Source organism: Pygocentrus nattereri, chromosome 26 (genome assembly GCF_015220715.1).
Source record: "Pygocentrus nattereri isolate fPygNat1 chromosome 26, fPygNat1.pri, whole genome shotgun sequence".
NCBI classification, from domain to species: Eukaryota; Metazoa; Chordata; class Actinopteri; order Characiformes; family Serrasalmidae; genus Pygocentrus; species Pygocentrus nattereri.
The window spans coordinates 29,447,501-29,470,623 of NC_051236.1; the positions used below are offsets into that span (position 1 = coordinate 29,447,501).

At 40.8% G+C, this 23,123-nt stretch overlaps 1 protein-coding gene across 2 annotated transcripts in view; it reads right to left on the reverse strand.

Annotated features, from left to right (window-relative positions):
• The window catches only part of tgfbr3 (transforming growth factor, beta receptor III), a 155,806-nt gene that overhangs the window by 119,351 nt on the left and 13,332 nt on the right, over positions 1–23,123 (reverse strand). For both annotated transcript variants that reach the window (XM_037534984.1, XM_017715571.2), the window contains exon 2: positions 16,135–16,276. In XM_037534984.1, coding sequence (XP_037390881.1) covers positions 16,135–16,195 — 61 coding nt within the window. In that variant the 5' untranslated portion in view covers positions 16,196–16,276. The remainder of the gene's footprint in view (positions 1–16,134; positions 16,277–23,123) is intronic.

Here is a 23,123-nt window from a genome sequence, read left to right on the forward strand (position 1 = left end):
AGAAAGCTCTTCAGCGGCACTTGTACAACTCCTTCTCAGAAGCTCTTTATTTAAAACAGTGAACAGTACATTCAGCTGCACTCGCTGCATTAATAGCCTCAGAACTGGACAGTGCCTTTTCAATAAAGGAGATCCCAAAAGAGTGACTTCTCACAAGATTATAATGGATGCATGCAGGAATGCACTCAAATTAAAGAGCAAAGAGCTCTCCAGACTGAAGCTCGTGCTGAAACGGCAGTAGGTGCAGTGTGGTCCTCTCAACATTTCTACAATGGTTAAGGGTGAATGGGCTGGCAAAGTCATTAACTTTATCTAAGCGGGAATGTCGCTGGTGATCCATTTTGAGAATGAATGCAGTTGTTCTTCAGCCAGCTCTCTCTTTTCTTCCACACATGAGAAAATTTCATCTGTATTGAACATTGAATTGAATTGAATTCAAACTGTATTGAATTCACACACACACACACACACACACACACACACACACACACACATATACATGTATGTTCTGTGGTGGGGTGTTCTCAGTGCACCTGAATAAACTCCTGAGTGCTCGATGCATAAACAGAGTGAGACAGAAAGCGGTATCAGAGTAAATAGCGGTATCAGAGTGGCTGTTTGCTGAGATATTCCTCCAGTTCAGCTCTCAGCACATACACAAGTACGTCACACAAATATGTCAGTATGCCTGCGGAGTCAACGAGAAGAGCCATCACAGCCACCCTGTTGGGACATCCCAGGGCTGCTAGTATGGTAAGTGAGCTGCTTTGAGGTGAGAAGCATAACCAGCCCGATTCTGACCACTGGGAGAACTGGGAGCCGAAGCCCTGCTACTGAACGTTAGCTTCATTTTCCAGCAACACACAGATTGGATTAGTGCATGGATGAAACGAATGTACACATTTATTTCAACATGCTTCGCAATCATAAGATTCACTGGCATCCGGAATGGGCCCGAGGCACAACCCACATTACAAAATGTTTTTCTGCATTTCTTCCACAGAGAAGGCTCCAAATCCCCAAATTTGACCTAGTGTAGCTTTAAAACACAAATAAAAATATAAAACAGAAACAGATAAAAACAGAAAATATGCAATACTGGAAAGATTCAAGTAGTTATGATCATTATGTGCCTTCAAACACTGCACACAGTATTGTGTGCATTTTTCTACGTGTGAAAGAAAGAAAGAAAGAAAGAAAGAAAGAAAGAAAGAAAGAAAGAAAGAAAGAAAGAAAGAAAGAAAGAAAGAAAGAAAGAAAGAAAGAAAGAAAGAAAGAAAGAAAGAAAGAAAGAAAGAAAGAAAGAAAGAAAGAAAGAAAGAAAGAAAGAAAGAAAGAAAGAAAGAAAGAAAGAAAGAAAGAAAGAAAGAAAGAAAGAAAGGGTGAGAGACACATACAGTATTTAGGCACAGACCACAGGTCATGAGGGTACCAGCCACTCTCAGAAGCCTTAAGAGGCCAATGTGTGAGATTTCCCTTCACACCAGAGCATTCAAGCCCAGTCGGGGGGCAGCGAGGGCTTTAACACTCAGGCAAAAGTCAAAAGGCCTCCTGCCATGTTAAATCATACAGAACTGTGGGAAGGAACAGGGACATAACAGAGCAGCAGAGACAGTGAAAGGCTTTTGATCAACAAAGCTTGGAAAGGCCAGTTTAACCCTTCCAGGGCATTGTAACTGCTGTGCTAAAGCAGGGTGTAATCTGGAATTAATAACTTAGGAAACAGATTGAATTTTTTTCATTTCTGTGCATCTTGTTTTGCAGATTTTTATTTTTTTTATTTTTTTTATTTTTTACAGTTTGCCACTTTTGTCATTTTCTAACACCAACACAGTAAGAATAGAAGCCAGAAATGCAGACTTGAAGTTTATAGAGAAAATGTAAGTAGGCTCTAAATATAATATGGTGCCTATGTATATTTTTTCAGAATTACTTTATATTATGCAATGCAAATTGAACGGGTAGCAAAAATGATACTACATTAACTATAATGACACTTAAGGGTTTAAATAAATGGTTGATGTAAACAGGAGAGAACTACATAGAGAAAGGTTGTGACAATATAAACAATATAAACTCTCAATGTAAACTGCTTTACAATAAAAAGGATATATAGTAGGAAAACAGCAAGTGCATCTACCTATGCGAATGAGAGAGGGAGAGTGAAAGAGAGATTTAAAATGATAGCAGTTATTTACTGCACAGGAGTAGACCGATTACTCCTCTTTCGGAAAAATGTGTCTGATATTTTCCACAAACCTTTCCATTCAACACACAGAGGTTTCTCTATGAGGTGGAGGAGTGATCTGGGGGGGGAAGGGGGGTGATGGACTCTTGAGGGAAGACAAACCAGCCAGAGTCACCACCTGGGAAACCTCACTTTAATATAAATCAGGACAGATCTGCGGCTGATCTGCGGCTGCGGCCAAAAACCCTCCCTCACGGCCTCTCTGGACAGGGATGGAGTCAGAGTGGTGTAAATACAGCGCAAGCAAAAAACAAAGAAAAGAAAAAAACAAAGATCTAACATGAAAATGAATTACAGCAGGGTGCTGATAGAAGTTGGCGCTCACAGCTGAAAGATTAAAGAGGTAGTTGCACAAAAAATAAAATTTACACAATTTTCCCCTTAGTCCAAATGTACTCAGCCAAGGCACGTTTGGTGTCTGAATTTGGCTTATTTTGTTTTGCTCTTGAGCTACAATGCTATTGTAGCTAACAAGTAATGGAAGCTTTGAGCTGTAAGGTTAGCACTATGTTAGTCTCTTATGTAAGAATCGCTCTGACGCCACTTAACATAGCCAACAACCACATACTATTCAAGGAAGAGGGAATTTGTCTGACATGCACAATAACTAGTCACAGACGACTGTTTAGCATAACGTGTATGGTCAGGTGATTTTTCAATGCAAGGCTGTGCCCAAACAAACCTGTGGGAAACAAATACAATCTGCTATACGTTGCTAAAAAGCTACTAAATAAGGAAAGAAAACTCTTAAATAAAGAAAACTCTTAAATAATTTACACAGACTAAATATTGTGTGAGTTCTGAAAGGCATCTTGGCGGCACGGTGGCGTGGTGGGTAGCGCTGTACCTCACAGCGAGGAGGGCCTGGGTTCGATTCCCCGGCCGGGCGACCGGGGTCCTCTCTGTGTGGAGTTTGCATGTTCTCCCCGTGTCTGCGTGGGTTTCCTCCGGGTTCTCTGGTTTCCTCCCACAGTCCATAGACATGCAGTCAGGCCAACTGGACGTGCTAAATTGCCCCTGGGTGTAAGTGACTGTCTGTTTCTGTCTGTCTGTCTGCCCTGCGATGGACTGGCGACCTGTCCAGGGTGTATCCTGCCTTCCGCCCGAAGACTGCTGGGATAGGCTCCAGCACCCCCCTGACGGAGAAGCAGCTTAGAGGATGGATGGATGGATGGATGAAAGGCATCTTGCTGGACCACCGCATGGAGGTCATCAGAAATGCAACTGTCACAGCCCTTTAACCTACTAAAAATATCCATGTATGTGTGGACCCAAGGTCTGAAATACTTTATGTTTATAAAAAAAATAAATAAATAAAAAAATACATTAAAATTGACTGAATGTGGGTCCCTGGAAATAAACTTATTAGGATATTATTAAGGAATTAACATCTAATTAATATCTTCTTTTCAGGGAAAGCCTGTTTTAGCCTGTTTCACCGCCAATCAGCAAGCTTTTGTCTTTGGTATACTTAAATAACTAGAAATTCAGCCCCGGTCTGCCTCAGGGTGGCGCTGCATGAAATTGGTTCATCCTGTTGGTCCTTCATAGTCTACATGTAACTATGCCCGGAATACCTGGCAATCTGAAAACTTGCCCAATTGCACAAAAGATTGGTGGACGGAGTGAACTGTTACTCATTTCTCAAACCGAGACAACAGAGGAGATGTGGAAGATCTCAATTAGTGTGTGGAAAAGCACATCACCAACCCCCCAAAAAAGAAAGAAGAACTGTTAAACCATTGAAACATGTTGCCATGTTGAAGCATCAATGCTGCTATGTTGAGGGAGTTAGCAGCCAGCCCAAGCTGGAGTAGCCAGCCAATATGAGACCCCCAAAATACCCATGGGTAATCCGCACACTGGGTGGACCACATGGCTAACATTGTGCAAAAGCATGCTTAAAGGGGTATTGGCAACATTGCGGCAAATGCACAGCCCACTTATGGCTACTTACGGCATATTACAAGGCTACTTGAACTCAGATACTGTTTTTCTAACTAACCTGGTTTTCCTATTTCACCACGTAAAGGTTGAAGTTTGGTCGCCCTATCTTTTAACTATGTATTGTACAGTATTTGCCATTTTTTAATGGGGAAAAAACCCTATCCTGTAAAAAAAACAGGTATTACCTTAAAAAGTTTGGCTGCCTTAAAACGTCTTCGCTATTTCAACTTCAAATAATAAGTTGACCAAGCATAAATTAGACACTTGTTCTGTTGACTTACTCTTAAAAGTTCAGTTAACTCACAGTTTTAAGACACTGTGATTGGTTGCACACTTTAAGGTCAGCATATCGTGGGGTCAGCAGCAACAGCCCTGTGGGGAACATGATGCCTGCAAAACCGTTTTTGGCTATGATAATGTGAACATATCTTCAAGCATTGCATGCTTATAATCTCTAACAGACTTGCTCATGTGGTTTCTTCACTGTATGCAATGCTGCTATCTATATAAAAGCAAAAAGTAACAGCAAACATCTTAAAACTTGAGTCTGTACCTCTGTCCATGTATATAGGTAACACTAAGCAACACGGTGTCAGCAACCACATAAGCAAGTCTGTTTGGGATGATTTAACTACTCAGCATAGTCTGCGGTAAGCATGTAATGACTTTATCCTTACTTAGTTACAGTACGCAGCTACAATAACTAGTTTGTAGCTCCAATGCAAAAGTAAAGAAACTGCGCCAAACTACATTTAGAAGCAGAGGAAAGGCATGACTGGATCCAAAGCTCAGCCGCTTATGTGTCTAACCTGCTCTCTCACAGACAGCATCCAAAGGACTGCTGTAATTCAAATGCTTTTTTTTCAGGGATGGCTCTACTGGCCCCTCCAACTCATATTGTGTATTTTTCTTTAATTTTTTTTCCCTCTTTTTTTATTACAAAAACCAAGAAAAACACAATGGAAAGACCACGATCACCCCAGCTGTCTCCGATTATCATCCTGGCCCTTGATAATCATACACTAACTTACTGGCACAGCAGACCCGAGGGCAAGAGGCACTGCTGGTGAGACAGAGTGAGAGAGAGAGGAGCAGTAAAAAGAGCTGGTTAACCACATATGAGTGTTCTCTTTGCTCATTTATCCTCTTTCAGATGATATTCTGTGTGTGTGCGATGAGTGGTATGCATTTTGGGGTGTGTGTGTGTGTGTGTGTGTGTGTGTGTGTGTGTGTGTGTTCAGTCTACACGGAAGAAGAAAACCTCTCGATTTTGAGTCAAAACGCTTCTCTGAATTAGATCATTACTCACCCGCTCACAGTCTTGGACAGTTAGATAAGCAGTCATGGTGTGTTTAAAGCAGTACAGACTTGCTGTTGCTACGTAAACATCCCCACCCGTCTCCATCACACCAGCACCACAAGATTCTGGGACCAAACGGCTCAATCACACGGTAATATCTGTTTCTCTCTTTCTTCCTCTCCCATTCATTCTTACAGTCACAACTCTCTCCTCTCTGTATCTCTTTCTTGCTCAATTTCTCTCTTTTTCTCTCTCTCCTTCCCCTCTCGATCACTCTCTTTCTCTCTAAATCTACTAATTGTTCTCTTCTCTCTCTGAATCTCGCTTTCTCTCGACCTCTACACCACCCGTCACTCTACCCCTTCTCCCCCCTCTCTTTCATTCCTCCATCTCTCTCTTTGTCTATCTCCCCCTCTCTCTCACTCTTAGTCTACTCATCATTCTCTTCTTCTCCTCTCTCCCTCTCTGTCTCTATCTGTTCAATTACACAGTCTCTCTGCCCCTCTGGTGCCATAGCTCACATTACAGAGGTTGTGCAATACTCTGGCAGCACGTATAATCTGGCCCACACACACACACACACACACACACACACACACACACACATATATATACATATATATACACACACCCTGCAGAGCACCTCTATAGATCACTGGAGCTTTGACTTTTATTAAGCTTTTACATTTTGTTTGGTAATAGGATTTGGCCTGGAGATAGTAAGTTAGGGTGTAATTTTAATACAGTTTTAAACTATGATGTTGTTCGAGGATCATTTTTCAGACAACCAGACTAAACAAATGGCGTTCTCTTTCATAATGATGCCTGGATTTATTCAACGTTTAGGGTCAAAACACTCTTTTCTTCAGCCGAACAGACAGAAAAGCATGTAGTGCTGCTACACACTGAGCATCCGTGTGCATAAAAGCTCTCCTTAGTGTGATACTCCAGCTGATCTTTCAAGGATTTTTGCTACAACTTGTAGTAAAACAGGAGGAATGATGAGGGATGAACGAGAGACAGCTTAGCTAATGTAAAGTCAGCTATAAGTCAGAATAGTCCACCAACCAAAAGTATCCAAAAACAGCGTTCTGTGACCACTGAAACAGGAGTAGAGGATGCCCAACACAAACTGCGCAGCAATAGATGAGATACTCTCCCTGACTTTACCTCTACACCATGTACCAACAAGGTAGGAGTGTCTAACAGAGTGGACAGTGAGTGGACACCACTGGTGTGTTTGACCCACTCATACCAGCACAACACACAATAACACCCCACCACCACATCAATGTCCCTGCAGTGCTGAGTCCAGTGGGGGTCCTGACCATTGAAGAACAGGGTAAAAGGGGTAAAATTACAGTCTGTAATTGTAGATGTACAAAGTGCACCTATATAGTAAATGGATTTGATTAAATGGACAATAAATATAGACACAAGGTATGTGCACTTAATGTAGTGGCCAGTCGGTGTATATCTGTTGTTTAGATTTCAGAATAATTTTGACATAGTATGAAAGCTGACACTTGATTAGAAATGACTAGAATTTCTGTTACACCACTTTGTGGTTTCATTGGTTTCTGATTAAACAAACCTTCATACGGTGTTAGTATTCTAGTGAAATTGAAAAAAAAAAACAAATGACCCTCTAGTTGCATGGGAAAGCTGTGTTTAAGTGGCTGTCACGAGCTAGTGGGCTGCACATTACGTCTATGTTGCCTTATGAGTGTATGGAACAGGAGATGAGCTGATAAAAGTGAGCACTGGGTTCCTACACGTTCTAATGTGTCAAACCCCCCCTCAATCTGAGGTGCGGAAGGGGGAACTGATGGAGTGATGAGAGGGGAGGAAGGGGCGGGGTTGTAGGGCACACGAGCTTTCGCGTGTAGTGCAACCCTGCCCGTCCTCCTCTCTTCTCACAAACAGCATGCTGCCTGTGCTGTTTTTGGCAAGTGGCACTAAACTAATACAGCTGGACAGGCGCCCATACTCTCAGTTTCAGCAGTGGAATCTAAGCATTATGCCCACAGTGCACACTGTACTGTTATGCTACACTACTGCCTAATATACAGTCTTATGGGAGTCAAATGGACTAACAACACATGCAGATGAAACAAATGGACTAGTTATTGTAGAACTGTAGAATCAACTATATGGTAAATGAACCTGATACAATGGACAGTGAGTGTACGGTCTACGTATTTATTAAGATAGTTTAAAAAATGTTTATTTACTGAGGTTAGAATTAGGCTTTACCGCATATAGATACTACCATATCATAACTCTAGAGATGTCTCTCAATTTTTCATATTTTCCATATTTTAAAAATGTCAATTGTCATTTACATGGTGTGAAAAAAACATAGCGAACTAAGACATGATAGACTAACAGAAGTGGACCGATATTACTATTAGTTACTATTATGGAAATAAAAGGTTTTATTTTGACAGCAACAATATCTATATCATTAATATGGCATATTTTTATTACATATGGATTCTTACACATACATGTCTATGGCCCTCCATCCTAACAAGTACTGAAAACTAATGTGTGTGATCGTGTGCGTGTGTGTGTGTGTGTGTGTGTGTGTGTGTGTGTGTGTGTGTGTGTGTGTGTGTGTGTGTTCATATGCATGCGTGCCTATTTCAGGAGGCCTATTAAGTTTCTTAATGGAAGAGTTACAGACTCTGGAAAGCAGCACCATGAGTGAAGACTCATTACACACAAATTTGAACATTACGCAAGAACCCTCCAGACAGATCTGGAGAAATGATGTGATGGTTTGTTGAGGTTGCAGGAGAGAGAGGCAGCGGGCGAAGGACAGGAAAGATGAAGAGCGAGAGAGAGAGAGAGAAAAACATCACACTTGCTTTACACCTTTCGTGCTCACTTTCACATCTTAGCTAGTGTGTGAGGTCATTATGACCTGACATCAAGCTCCAGTTTGTGAGTCAGATTTTCTGATGAAAGTGTCTTTAATGATTTCACCCAAGACTGTGCAGACTGCAGCTTTAATAAAACAAATCAGCCTTAAGAACATTTATAACACCTGTAAGCAGTCTGTCCTCCTGGCCTGCTCCCTCATTCTCATTAGCCATGTTACACAATGCGGCTCAAAACGACTGCCAATAAAAACGCCGTTAATCCCTGCAGCAATGAAAATGATTACATTGTGTAATTATGCCCTTTTCTGTCTGAGGGAAGGAATTTCATATGCTACATTAGATGGGTTTGCTCGTCACTTTGCCAGTAGGCATAGTCTGATTGGCAAGATGTTGCCATTGCAGTGTTTTCTGAGTTGAATCACTATTCATCTTCAAACCAAACAACACGGTGTGTTATGGATATTCTGTGTGCACTTGGCTTCACTGTGTGTGAACATTTGCAGTACTATTGCCGTGTGGAATTGTAAGAGGGCACTAGAAAATCTCCACTATGTTTTTTGGACAACAGTACAAAATGTTAGATCGACTAAATCAAGCAGAGTGCCAGACTTTTTATCTTGAGGGAGGCAAAGTGTACATTTTTATGGTACACACATAAAGAAGGTAGGTGAGCTTCAAATTGAGTTATTAAAAATGCATGTTATAACATTATATAACAATATAACCCGTTTTATTGCTAAATACCTAACTTTCTGGTGGGCCAAATCAAATGACCTCATTGCAATAGCACATTAAGGTGAACAGAGCACAGTGTCACCTGAAAACTCTACAGGATGATAAATCACCTTAGTTCTTTTTGAAATGCATGGAGGTGCTTCATCCTTCAAAATCCCAAGCTTATTACACACTAAGACTTCTTATTCAGTAACTACAGAAGCTTTAGTACAAACAGGTTGAGCTATTCCAAGCGTGTAATGTAATTTTGGGCCATTTAAGGGGTTACGGGATGCCAAATGACAAAAGAACTAATACAATATGTCCAAAAGTCTGTAGTCTGTCCATTCTAACTAGTGAATTCAGCTACTTTCAGCATCCATTGTAGACACAGGGGTTCACATTTGCACATACAGCTTGTGTAATCCGCACAGAAAAGCACCGCCCAATAGAATGAGATGCTCAATGCCAAGTGTCAGACAGAGTGGTCAAAGCTTCCTAGCTGCGCTGTGAAGCAGTGAATCTGCATTCTCTGGAAAAACATCTTTGGGATGAAGTTTCTAATCCAGAATGAATCAACCAATATCAGTACCTGACCTCACGAATGCTCTTGTGGCTGACTGCAATCAGCAACGTTCCAGTCTTCCCAGAAGAGTAGAGTTGTGGCGCTGTCCCTGAAGATCCAGTGAACGAACAGGTGTCTACAAATGTTTGGACATATGTGGAATAAAGCTGTAGCCTTTGATGTTTAAACCAGTAAACATTCCTCTTCATGCTGCGACGAACCCATTAGGCCTCACTTCCACCAGAACCCACAGCTCTACTCTTGCTGTTGTCATTGCAAAAAGGGAGACTTGCTATAAACACAGGAAACTGCTCAGTAATGCAATGGAGAAAATAAATTGACAAAAAGAGACTGATCTGGGACGCACAGAGGCAAATGTAGCTTCGTCACCAAACAAATAATATATTACTCAGTTCTGATGAACAGCAAATATTAGCACTGTTTCTAAGAAACAGTTCCTTGTGCATTATTCCCAGCCTAATAGTGAAAGCCAAACAGATATGTTTATCTAGAATATACTGAAGTCTTTTAGCTAAAAAAAAACAAAAAACAGATTCTCCCAGCAGTCCATGTGGAACGAATCATGGGCCAAAATGTTGATGCAGCAGATTAGATAATGTCCTAGTTTTGGATTTCCAAAAACAAAAGAAAGCTGGACGTTTCTCGAGGAGGCCGCCCTTGTCCAAAACAAAAACAGAACCGCAGCGCCAGGGGAAAAGTTCATTTGGACTTTTGAACTGTCCGCCGTGTCTGACCTTCATAAATCCACTTCAGGCTCGGACTCATCAGAACCAAAGAGCTCAACAAGTCTAGACAGTTGCATCAACAAACATCCTCTAAATAAGCAGCTTTCAAAAGAAACAGAGATGTGAAGTCTAAAAGCTGATTTGTACTAGACGAGGTGCCACGTGCAATATGCTCCTGCATTAATGAATGTACACTGGCCACAGCACCACCACGGTAATACACACATGAAAAGCTAAATATATTTAGTATCTATGTCTAAAAAAATAACATACTATTCAGTATTATAGCAGAAGCATCCCACTAGTACAAACTTTAAGAAGATTAGGGAGAGTCTGCTGGATTGATGGACAGAACTGAGAAATCAGCCAGTCAAACAATTATTGGCTAACAATGACGCTGAAATGTCCACCCCAAAAAATGTATTTGATAAATGGAATAAAGACGTCTGCAGGTTAAATGACCTCATGTATTATCAAAAAATAACAAATGTGGACGGAAAACAGTTCATTAGCATGATGCATGCAAGGCACATCCAGTGTGACATAACAAGCATCATGGAGCAGATTTGGCTTGACTTCTGGTGTAAAATCAGCCTAAGAATTTGCAGTGATCATTAGCAATAACAAAAGCGTGGCGGGAGTTCATCATTCGTCCCTTGCAGCTTGTAGCTCACTGAAGCATCTCTGGTGAAAGTGCAGCTTCAAAACTTTCAACTATGATTTGAAATTGAAGTTATTACTGTCTGTTTAGTCATGTAGTATTGCAGGGACACCAACCATCTGCTACACTTTTACTACATTTTTGATATTTGTGACATCAAAACAGCAACTCAAATCAGTCTATATGTTATACTGAATGTACACATCAGTCAGTGCAATCATTTATTATTGTTGTTGTTGTTGTTGTTGTTGTTAGGTAATTATATATTGTCAATGTCCAAAAAAACCTTCAAAACCTCAAAATTGTACCTTTACTGCAGAGAGCAAAACATTCTTAGGTATGAATGCAACTTAATGTAAAGAGATTTTTTACTTTCAAGCCATCAGAGTTTTTTGTATGACAACAACCATAAACACAAACATGGAATATGCAAACATAATAAACATAATAGGCAACTATGTTTTTATATTTTAATGGCATGGCAAAAAAGTAATAACATTTGACTTATAAGGGTTAAAACTACCACGCTTAGGTGTTTACAATACAAACTTTAGCCGAGCAAACATTTGTCGAGATGCAGTAGCAGCAGTGATGATCTGGCATAGATGAGTGGATTTCCTGTAGCTTGGAAAGTATGGGGGAATGCAACAATGCTGGCATGAATGCTTCAGAGGAAGAGGTAGGTGGAGAGGCTTCTATGTGAGCTCATTGTCTTCAAGAGCAGGTCATGGTAGGCGACGCACAGCTTTGCTAAACTCAAGTGGCCTTCAAACTATAGGCCATTGTCCTCCTGGCTGACCATCACTAACAGGAACGGACCCTCAGAGATTCAGGTCAACTGGACCAAGAATGGTGTTTACTAGCTATTAATGTTCTGGCATAACCATTGACCCATATCTCAGCAAACATTCTTGAAATAATTTCATCATGACTCACGACTTTATCATTAGCACCCCATTTTAACCTACAAGGACTATGCAAGAATTAAATTCCCGTTCTTATTCTCTCCCAATTCGCACATCTTTTGCCACTCGTAGCAGAACTGAGCCATCCACGCTCCAACCACAAACGTGTTCTGTCTGTCTGGTGCTAAACAAGACAAGCTTTGCAGAACTGACAGAAATCTCATTTAACGTAATGAGAAACTGAAGCACAACTCAGGTTAGGGATGTGACCTCTGGCTCATTTTGATATTTAAGCTTCTAAAAAAGTTCATTTACAGATATTTGGGAGGGAAGGGAAAAACAACCACCCAAAACAACAAAACAACAAAAAAAAGCTGTAGGTTTTGTACTTTATGTGATAGCACTGGTGCCCGGAGGCTGAATAATTCAATACAATAATATTTAGCAGCATGCGAGGAATTAGATTTAAAATTAGGTTTTATTATCGGACAACAGCCATGGAAAATTGGTAGGTTTTCATGTTGGATGAGTAATGGAGGCCAGCGAACACTATCTAGCTAACTGGTATAATGCTGGATGCTGTTGACTCCTCATCATTGTCAACACAAGTTCTTTTCTCCTCAGTGGATGATGTGCCAACATGTCAAGCTTGTCGGAAAAATATGTTTTTAGATATAGATAACACCAGCTGGTAGAGCAGCGAGCCCTGTTAGCATTCAGTGATAACGCTTGTTTTTGTTAACAAAAACACTGAGTGATTTGACGTGAGATGATTCAATGTGAAAAAACATAGCAACTGAGATGTAGTAAGCAGTGATGAAGCCGAAACCGATGAGATGCAGCTTTTAGAGGCCTTTTTTATAGTTCTGGCTCCTGTCACTACCGCTGTGAACAATTCTGACTCATTTCGTTTCTCTAGAACGTAACTTTACACATCAAACCACTCTGAATGATATCAGTTATATCTTAACCATTAAATTACGAGATAATTTTGAAGTCAGTGGAATTCACCTTTTTTGTAGGGCAAACCGTGGTTGGAACAAGGCAGATCTCCAGGACCAGTGCTGTACCACCTTATCACTATTCAACCGTTTCTATCTGCTCAGTTTCATGCTATTCTACCTAAAAGCTGACTATGGATGTGTGAAGATGCTTCTCTGAAAGCTTGAATAACAATTTCAGAGGAACAGTGTCAGAATCTAATATATAGAAGAAGGAATTTCTCTTGGCGTTCATGTCACCGTAAGTCCTAATTAAAATAAAGAAACAGGTAAAATATTCAACATAATCAACTACAGCACAAACAAATACACCAAATAATCAACAAATAACAACAAAATATGTGCATTGCGCAACATGTCCAGGCACATTCTAAATATTAAAGTTGTGTACAGTTTTAAAGTACAGCATGTTTGCTTCATAACATAGGATTTTTAGAGACATGTTAAAGTGTCCTCAAGAAAACCGTCTAATGGCAGTAAGAATGAGATAAAAAGGAATCTGGTTTGACTGAAACTGGCACTCAGAGGTTGGATGAGCAGAGCAACATGAAGCTGGACTCTGTACTAAATAATACACCAAACCTGAGAGGTCAGGAGGGAAAGAGACTTTCAGCCAAATCCCCAAACTGTCTGAATCTTCTCTCAAACCACAGTGCTCCACTCCAACAGCCAGGACTTGACAACCGCCATCATTTTTAGTTCCTTTATTTGTTTTTTAAGTCTCTTGTTTTTCCTCTCTTCATCTGTTGGCGTGAGACTGTGTATTGTGCCAGAGGAGAAAAATCATGTCAACACAGCACTCAGATCAGATTGTTAGACAGAGTCTATTCTCAAGGCTATGCTTCTAGGTATAGGTTTTATCACTCAACATGGCCAAGAACTGCCTACTTTGACAGAAAGGGACCATTAACTGAGATACAAAACAACAAATCACAGGCCCTGAGTGACTGTCAAAATGGTGCTACAAGAAAAACTCACCAGTGTGAAACAATGTGGAAAACAATGGCAGCTTTGAACAAATCTTTTGAATAACTTTTAAAAACATTTTTTAAACCTTACAAACGTTTTTCAATCCAGTGACCATATCTTGTTCTGAAAGCAGGACACTGCTTGTTTTTCATCAGACTTATAAAACTCACTGATGGACAAAGCTTCCAGGCAGTTTAAGTGGTTTAAGACCATGCTTCTACCTGGTTGAATGGGGAGAGGCCTATAACCCGAAACCAGTTTTAATACATTTAAATCACTGCCCTGCGATGGAGTGGGAAGCTGTCTAGAGTGTTTCCTGCCTTCCGCCCAGTGACCGCTGGAATAGGCTCCAGCTCCCCCATGACCCAGGAGGATAAGTGGCTTAGAAATATATATATATGTGTGTGTGTGTATGGGTATTTGACATCACTGTTAAAACGGACAAAAATCACATGAATGATTTGTGGTCTTTGGCTCGAATAACACACAAAAATGCACTTCAGCATTTTCCCACATGCACAGTGGAGATTTTTCCTGGCAACATCTTTACCAACAAGGCGATTGGCTCTTTTTAATGAAGGGTGAGTCTTCCTGTAACATGGCTGCAATGTTAAGCCTATCCATTATCATATCCCATGGTAAGCAATCCAATCCATATTTCAACCAGTGAACTCTCTCCTCCTCAGAATGTCTCTGGTTAGATGAGGCAGGCTACGTAGGGCTGAGTTAGTTTTGTGTTTGGGGTGTGATATTGAGCCTGTCAGCACTTTCTTTATTCAGAACCCCACAGCCTCTGTCCCCGAGCATGCTGGGAGGGAGCGGGGAAATTCCGAGCACTGGGGGTGATACGTGATTGCTTGACAAAACAGGCAACTCGCTCTGACAAGAGATTCAGAAACGAGAGCAGCTTATCAGGACCACACCTCTCCACACTCACACACACACCAAAACACCAACACATACAGCACGTATCATCTATAATAGTCCTAATTATAAACTGAAAAAAAAACAATGCCACAGCCATGACTAGTTAGTACACAGCTTACCAAAAGAGACAAAGGAAGACACTGTGTTAACACTTTAACGTGCAGCCATTGACAGTATTGACATAACAATGCAAATGGCAAATGGAGTGTCTTGTTAGTGTTTAACAGTGTCCTGTGAGCATTATCAGTAAATGTCATGACAGATGACATAGTGTTTGATGTCATGGCAGCTTATGTTACATGCTCATAGTAATTTTAGCCATTTTTGTTATTTCACATAATTTTAGCAGTATTGTTTATTATGAGTTATTATTATTAGTTATGAGCTTTTTCAATAATGGTGAAATAATTCTGCTATACCCCTAGACAACTCATGACAGTGTATGACACCTGCATATGACTTCTGCCAGTGTTGCTGACACTGTACAATTCTGAAAGAGGTTAGAAAGCCTGTTGCAGCTGTATTATTAAAAACGTCTCGCCAGTCTTAAAATAATAGTTTGGTTAAAAAAAAAAAGTTTGCAGAATTTCCTTCTTGCACCAAAGTCGATCAGCCAAGATATATTTGGTGTAAGACATTTGCTTTTTCAGTTTTGTGGTCTCTGATACTTATAACTAGATTTGTATGTACACTGATAAATAGACCTGTAGATGGTTTTCAGCTATCTAATGTACTTTCGTCTATTTTCTAGCGACATAGACTTAAGTCAGTCTATTAGAGATCACAATTTGAGGCCCGCATGTGTGAATCAGGCATGCAGCTTGCACTATTCGTATTGTTGGAGGTAAGCTTCATTCCTTTTTAGCTACTTGTAGTTCCAGTGCAAAACTAAAAAAGCAAACTTCGGATTGGCTGATCGCCTATATTTACGGCAAGAGAAAATTTGATGTTTCAGTGAACTCTTCTGTGAAACAGAAGGCCCTTTACATCTCAAAGCCCAGAAGAGCACCTGTGCTCTCGTCTTTATGAGCCACAGGACAGAAGTGGGCCGCCGAAGCCGCTCATAGTAAATTATCAATCACATCCATCATCTCTGTAAGGAAAATAGCACAGATGATAAAGAGGCTTTGTGCCGTGTCACAGCATGTCCATTCACGGCTCGGTTTATTGCTGTAGAAAAAGGGAGGAGGAGGAGGAGGAGGAGGAGGAGGAGGAGGAGGAGGAGGAGGTTGATGAGGAAAAGATGAGGAAAACAGCTCCTACCTGCAGAGGCCACGCTGTAGAGGGCGAAGAGCAGGACGGCTATGGGGCGTCTGTGTGCCATCACCCGGGGCAACTGGACACCAGCACTTCAAGCAGTGTTACGCTTCCTGCTCACACGGTCCACACAAACACACACTGAGTTCTGAAAGGTGAGAGAAGGAGGGGTGAGTGAGTTTAGTGCCAGATTCTAATTAACAGAGTAGCGGGGTCTCACTATCCTGTCTTGAAGTGCTTTATGGGATAAGACAGAGGAGGTGCAGCTGGGGAGATGTGTGTTAATCTCAAGACAATTTAAGCCTCATGGTGGGGACAAACAGACAGTACAGATGGACGATCAGATAACCAATGTCATCTATCAATACAATACAGTATTACAATACAATATAATACAGTCTATAAGATTTCTTTAGATAAAATCTTAAGTAAAAAGTTAATTGAATGCAGATATTGGTACTGACTGCAATGGCACAACTCAGTCATTTTAGTGATCAGGTTTTATTCGATTAGCGTGATGTTGAGCTTGTAAAAGCATGTGAAGACCATGCAGATAGCTAGATAAGTACTTATCTAACTATCCACCACTGTATTGTATAGATTCAAAACATTTTGATACAGCAAAAACAGGGGCCTAAAAATCTGCCTTTTGTTTATATGTTAATTTGTTAGTTTTCAGCTTATTAGGGCATTCAATGTCAAACAATACGATATTGTATAATAATTCACACCCTAATGTTAGCCACAAGCTAATTCGCTTCAGCCTAGTATTGTTTGACACCTGGGTATATTGAATTGAAAGGCTCATACTGAGCACTACAATATGATATGTTTCACTTTGTGTATTAGGCCTGTACAATATGGACAAAACACTAAGACTGTGACTATATTGCTACATATTTAGCTTCTAATATGCTTTGTCATACGATTGAATCAACAATGTAAAAGATTAAAGATTAATGTGACATGGCCAAGACTGACAGTATTTGCAATATATTAGGAGAAGGGGACAGTGGTCAGCAAAACCAGCTGGACACCACGCCCACCTCAAAGCATCTGAGAAGCTCCAGGCTGATGATATTGACGGAGATGGAGTAAAGGCAGAGTGTTTCTCAAACGACGTGTGGGTGAAGCACCTCAGGGGAGACAGCTAAGAGGATTAACAGCCGGCCGGAGCTAAATCAGCACGACCACAACTGACCCCAAGAACCAGGGCAGGGGACTCACGCTTGCTTCAGCATTCAGATTAAAAAGGCAAATTTAGTGTGACAATGATTTTTCAGACATATCCTTAATGTTTCACAATAAATATTTACTTGCCAGTTTTCCAGCTATATTCACCTTGTACCTACACAAACTGACCGGTATATCAGATTCACCTACAGGCATAGGTGCACTTTGTAGCTATACAGTTACTGACTGAAGCCCATCTGTTGATCAGCCCCTTTATACTCCCATCTATCAAATGAAAGCGACCACCATAGGACCACTGCCGACCAGATTATTTGGGTGGTGGATCACTCTAAGCACAGCAGTGATGGTACAAAGGTATGAATGCACTAATATGATACACCAAAAAAGGTACTGTACAGATACAAAGTAAATGTACCATCAAAGGTCTTTTAAGGTCCAACTGTGTACCCTAAATTAGATTTAAAGGAACATTACACTTACTTTCTCTGGGTAAAGGCACATGTGTATGATTTACAAGGTGTTTGAAGTCTTAAGCATTCAAATAAAATACAAACTGAGTTTGATAAATAGAGACTCAACACCACAAAAACAGAAAACAGGTTTTGATTTTGCCTAAATTCACATCCCTGCAAAAAAAAAAATGAGTTAAAAATACATATTGATGATCAAACATCACTGACATGAAATATACCTTCAATTATAGAATGACTCAAGGTCCAGGAACAACACACACCACAGAGAAGGGATGGAGTAACGAACACCCTGGAGATTATCTACTTTACGCTTCACACACTTCTACCTGACACGCCACTCACATAACGGACAGCTACTGAGTCATCCAACCGGTGCTTGTCAAACAAATCCTCTGTGGCATTCAAAATATTTACGTCTGCTCAAAAGACCCGAGAACGTGACGTCAATCCGTCCTCAGACAGGCTTCGTTCACTCGGCCGGTCCACGCTGCCAGACTGAAATGGGTTTTCCAGAACCCTGAAGGAGATTCAGCAGAGCTATCATAACCAAATACAGTCTCTAAGAGCACAAACCAGAATCAAAAGCTTAGCCAGTTATTTTATAACCCAAATATCGTTCAAATCAATGGTGCTGTATAATGGGTTGGTACTGTCTGATGGTTAACCGTTATAAATTCACAAAAAGGCTTCTGTTTCAGAGCTCCTGCAGGACCGAGCCGAAGTAGTTTAACTCCAAGCAGCAGAGCTGGACACAGATACTGATCGCATTTCTTTCACTGACCAGTGAGGATTACTTCTTAGAAAAGCAGAGGATCCACATAACAATACATCACTAGAAATGTACACACATGCATGGATGCACAGACACCCAAGCCTACACACACACACACACACACACACACACACACACACACACACACACACACACACACAAAAACAGAAGTCTATATTCCTATCAGGTCTAAGTACTAATTCTTTCAACATAATCTATCACAGATTCCATCATAGATTCGATCACAGCGATCAGGACTCTGTGCAGGCCAGTTCTTCCACACCAAACTCTTTCATCCATGCCTTTATGGACCTGCTTTGTGCATTGGTGTGAAGTCATGTTGGAACAGGAAGGGGCCATCCCCAAACTTTTCCCACAAAGTTGGTCTGCTGAAGCATTAAGAGTTCCTGGAAGGGGCCGAGCCCAACTCCTGAAAAACAACCTCACACCATGATCCCCCCTCCACCAAACTTTACACTTCGCACAATGCAGTCAGACAAGTACCGTCTCCTGGTAACAGCCAAACCCAGACTTGTCTATCAGATTGCCAGACGGAGAAGCGTGATTGGTCACTCCAGACAATACGTCTCCACTGCTGTAGTATATATATATATATATATATATATATATATATATATATATATATATATATATATATATATAAACATATATATATATAAACATGTATTTTACTCGCACACATTTAGCAGTATTCCAATTATAGTGCTGTATATTTTGATATGCCTTCCAATTCACTGAAACCACATTAAGGTGCCCTTGGTGTGATGTGCTTAAAGATATTATTAGTATTATTTTTAACCAAAACAATTTATTTTTGTTGGATTACATGCACTTACTTGATTAATCAAAACTCCCCCTGAAACTCAACTGAAGCTGTGACTGGTCAAAATACTCACAGTGCAGAGTAAAAAAAATATGATTGGTTAGTAGAGCAGGGCCACATGGCTAAAATTTGCAGTGTATATTTTGTATATCTTTTTTCTGAAATGGCTTAAAAGGGTGATTTTTAGATGTGAAGCATCACACACTCACATACTCACTCGCAACACATTTAGCAGGCTGAAAATTCTCCTTAAGGGGGGTGTCAATAGCATCCAAATAGCTTTTGGTGCCTATGATCAGTGACACTGTGTGTCCTTGTTTATCATAACTTTTAATAATGAATAGTCTTTAATAAATGCAGTGATACTTGGAAGTAAACAAACTGTTGCCAAGCAGATTCAAAATGTATACTGGAGTAAGAACTAAAATATAGCAAAAATCCATTTAGAAATAATTAAGTTTTTGTTTACCAAATAAACACAAACATCAACGGTATACAAATCAAATTTATCTGGAGCAGCTGTTTGAGGTGGTGAAAAGGGCTTTTAAGTTCAAAATTGCTGGACTCTCTGAGCATGGAAAACAAATGCAAGAGTAGAAGTGACTGTATTCCTGTCGGAATGGGCAATGGAACTCTGCTCTCCTCTGTCCAGGCTGATGGAGTTGAACTATACGGTCTCTCGACACGCATTACGTTGCTTGAGGTTTCTATTTGTGTTTTGAAAGACAAGATTTTTATCACAATGATCACTGCAAGATTCACACTGTTGCTTTAGTGCTTTAGTTTTTCTGTGAAAATACTGTAAAAGCCAATATTGCGGTAACAATATATTATATGGTGCAGCCCAGTTGTAATTAAGCATTCCTCTATGCTCATACTTTTCCTCAATATGGGGACATTTGATTCCTGCAACGTGCTAAACACACACGCACACACACATTTCTCCTAACAATTTCTTCATGTATTCAAAATCCTCTTAAACACTTCCCAGTGATGTGATGGGTGCGACAGGAATGGAGGTGATGGCATAAACAGGAACTGCCAGTGTGTGTTTCTGTTCAATGGGCCGCCTAGAACACACATTTGGTCATGTTAACATTGTGTCCGAAAAAACGCATTGTCCAACTTTCAGCCACCACACACAGCGCTACTTTCTCACAGGCCTACTCGGCCCTTCAAAAATCTCCAGGTTTTAAAATACAAATAAGCCTGTATAAAAGTGTTGAAATGCCATTTCTTTGTCACAATGTAACAGATAACAATTATTGCCCATAGACTACTATAAAACATGACTGGTGCATATCCACATTCTCACAAAGGCAATGCAAGTGGCAAATCATTTCATTTACTGACACGTACAAGATGTGGAAGCCGTCTCGTCACCATGCACTAAGCTGCTGGAACTACTATTTTGGTGGAAGAAATTAAATAACAATAAAGTAACATAATATATTCAACCAATCAGGTTTGAACTTAAACTTTTACTGCTGTGAAAAGGAGCTTATTTTACAGGAGATGTAAATAGTAAAAACCCACCAGCAGTCCGGCTTTGTACCATCTGTTTCAGGCATCAAATCACAGAAAAAGAAGTGGTCATTCATAGACGCCTGGAAATTAAGACACAACTAGTAAGAGGCAGTGAAGTCAGTGCAGTTCACTAATGCATTTAGCAGCAACACTTCAAGCCAACATGGGCAGCGTAGAGTGAGAGGGTGAATGAGAAGGCCAAATGGCATAACAGATACTACTACCAACACACAAAGTAGGAAATGTTTAAACCTCAGTGGTCAACCCGCAGACATAGTAACTGATCCATGCATGTGTAACCAAGAAGTACATCCACAATACCAGTCAAACATCCATGCATAGACAGACTTTCTTTATTTGCACAGTTTTACCACGAAAAAAATAAAGATTAAGTGATATGAAGTGATTAAAAAAGCAATTCAAACAAATTGAAAATGTCTAAATGTTTGTAGACATTTGTTTATCCAGGGTTTCCTCTGAAATCAAGGTTATTAATGAGGAGTTTCTCCACCCTTTGTTGTAGTAACAGCCTTTCATTTTCTGAGAAGGCTTTGCACTAGTTGGAACATTGCTGTAAGGATTGGATTGCATTCAACTATAAGAGCATTAGGGTCAGAGAGGTCAGAGAGGTCAGAGATCAAGGATGATTAGTTCTAGCTCACAAACCCCAATGCAGAACTCAGTTCCATTGGTCCATAGCCCAATGCTGGGGGCTTTATATCCCTCCAGCCCAGTGGTGCACAACTCTGGTCCTGCACAGTTTAGTAGTTGTCTTATTTAAACACGTTCATGGAACCTGGCAAATAATAGAATTCAATCCGGGGTGTTTGAGCAGGTAAATCAGCGAACTGTCCTAGACATCAGCCCTGCAGGACCAGAGTTGTGCACCAGGCTTGAAGCTTTACTGGCATTAATATACACTATTTTTTTTTAAAGTATTCACTCACCCATTCAAATCATTGAATTCAGGTGCTCCAATCACTTCCATGGCCACAGGTGTATAAAGCCGAGCCCCTAGGCCTGCAGACTGCTTCTACAGACATTAGTGAAAGAATGGGTCGCTCTCAGGAGCTCAGTGAATTCCAGCGTGGTACCGTGATCGGACGCCACCTGTGCAGCAAGTCCAGTCGTGAAATTTCCCCACTACTAAATATTCCACAGTCAACTGTCAGTGGGAATATAACAAAGTGGAAGCAACTGGGAACGACAGCAACTGTGGTCAGCGACGTAATTCGACAGAGCGGGGTCAGCGGTGCATAGTGCGCAGAGGTCACCAACTTTCTGCAGAGTCAATCAATAAAGACATCCAAACTTCATGCGGCCTTCAGATCAGCTCAAGAACAGCATAGAGAGCTTAATGGAATGGGTTTCCATGTCCGAGCAGCTGCCTTACATCACCAAGCGGTGATGCAGTGCAGTGCAGTGTGCAGTGGTGTAAAGCACCGCCACTGGACTCTAGAGCAGTGGAGACGTGTTCTCTGGAGTGACCAATCACGCTTCTCCCTCTGGCAATCCAATGAACGAGTCTGGGTTTGGTGGTTGCCAGGAGACGGTACTTGTCTGACTGCATTGTGTCATGTGTAAAGTTTGGTGGAGGGGGGATCATGGTGTGGGGTTGTTTTTCAGGAGTTGGGCTCGGCCCCTTAGTTCCAGTGAAAGCACCAAGAGATTTTGGACAATTTCATGGTCCCAACTTCACGGGAACAGTTTGGGGATGAGCCCTTCCTGTTCCAACATGACTGCACACCAGTGCACAAAGAACCATAAAGACACGGATGAGAGAGTTTGGTGTGAAAGAACTTCATTGGCCTGCAACCAGACAGAACACCTTTGGGATGAATTAGAGCGGAGACTGTGAGCCAGGCCTTCTCGTCCAACATCAGTGTCTGACCTCACAAATGTGCTTCTGGAAGAACGGTCAGAAATTCCCATAAACACATTCCTAAACCTTGTGGAATGCCTTCCCAAAAGAGTTGAAACTATTGTAGTTGCAAAGGGTGGGTTGATATCATATTAAACCCTATGGATTAAGAATGGGATGTCACTCAAGTTCATATGCATGTGAAGGTGTAAATACTACATTTAAAAAATCTATTTGTATGCATTTACCTCATTTCTTAAACTATTACAAACCAAATTTCAAGCCTGTAGGCAAAACAACTGAAAGATACTGAAAAACACACAT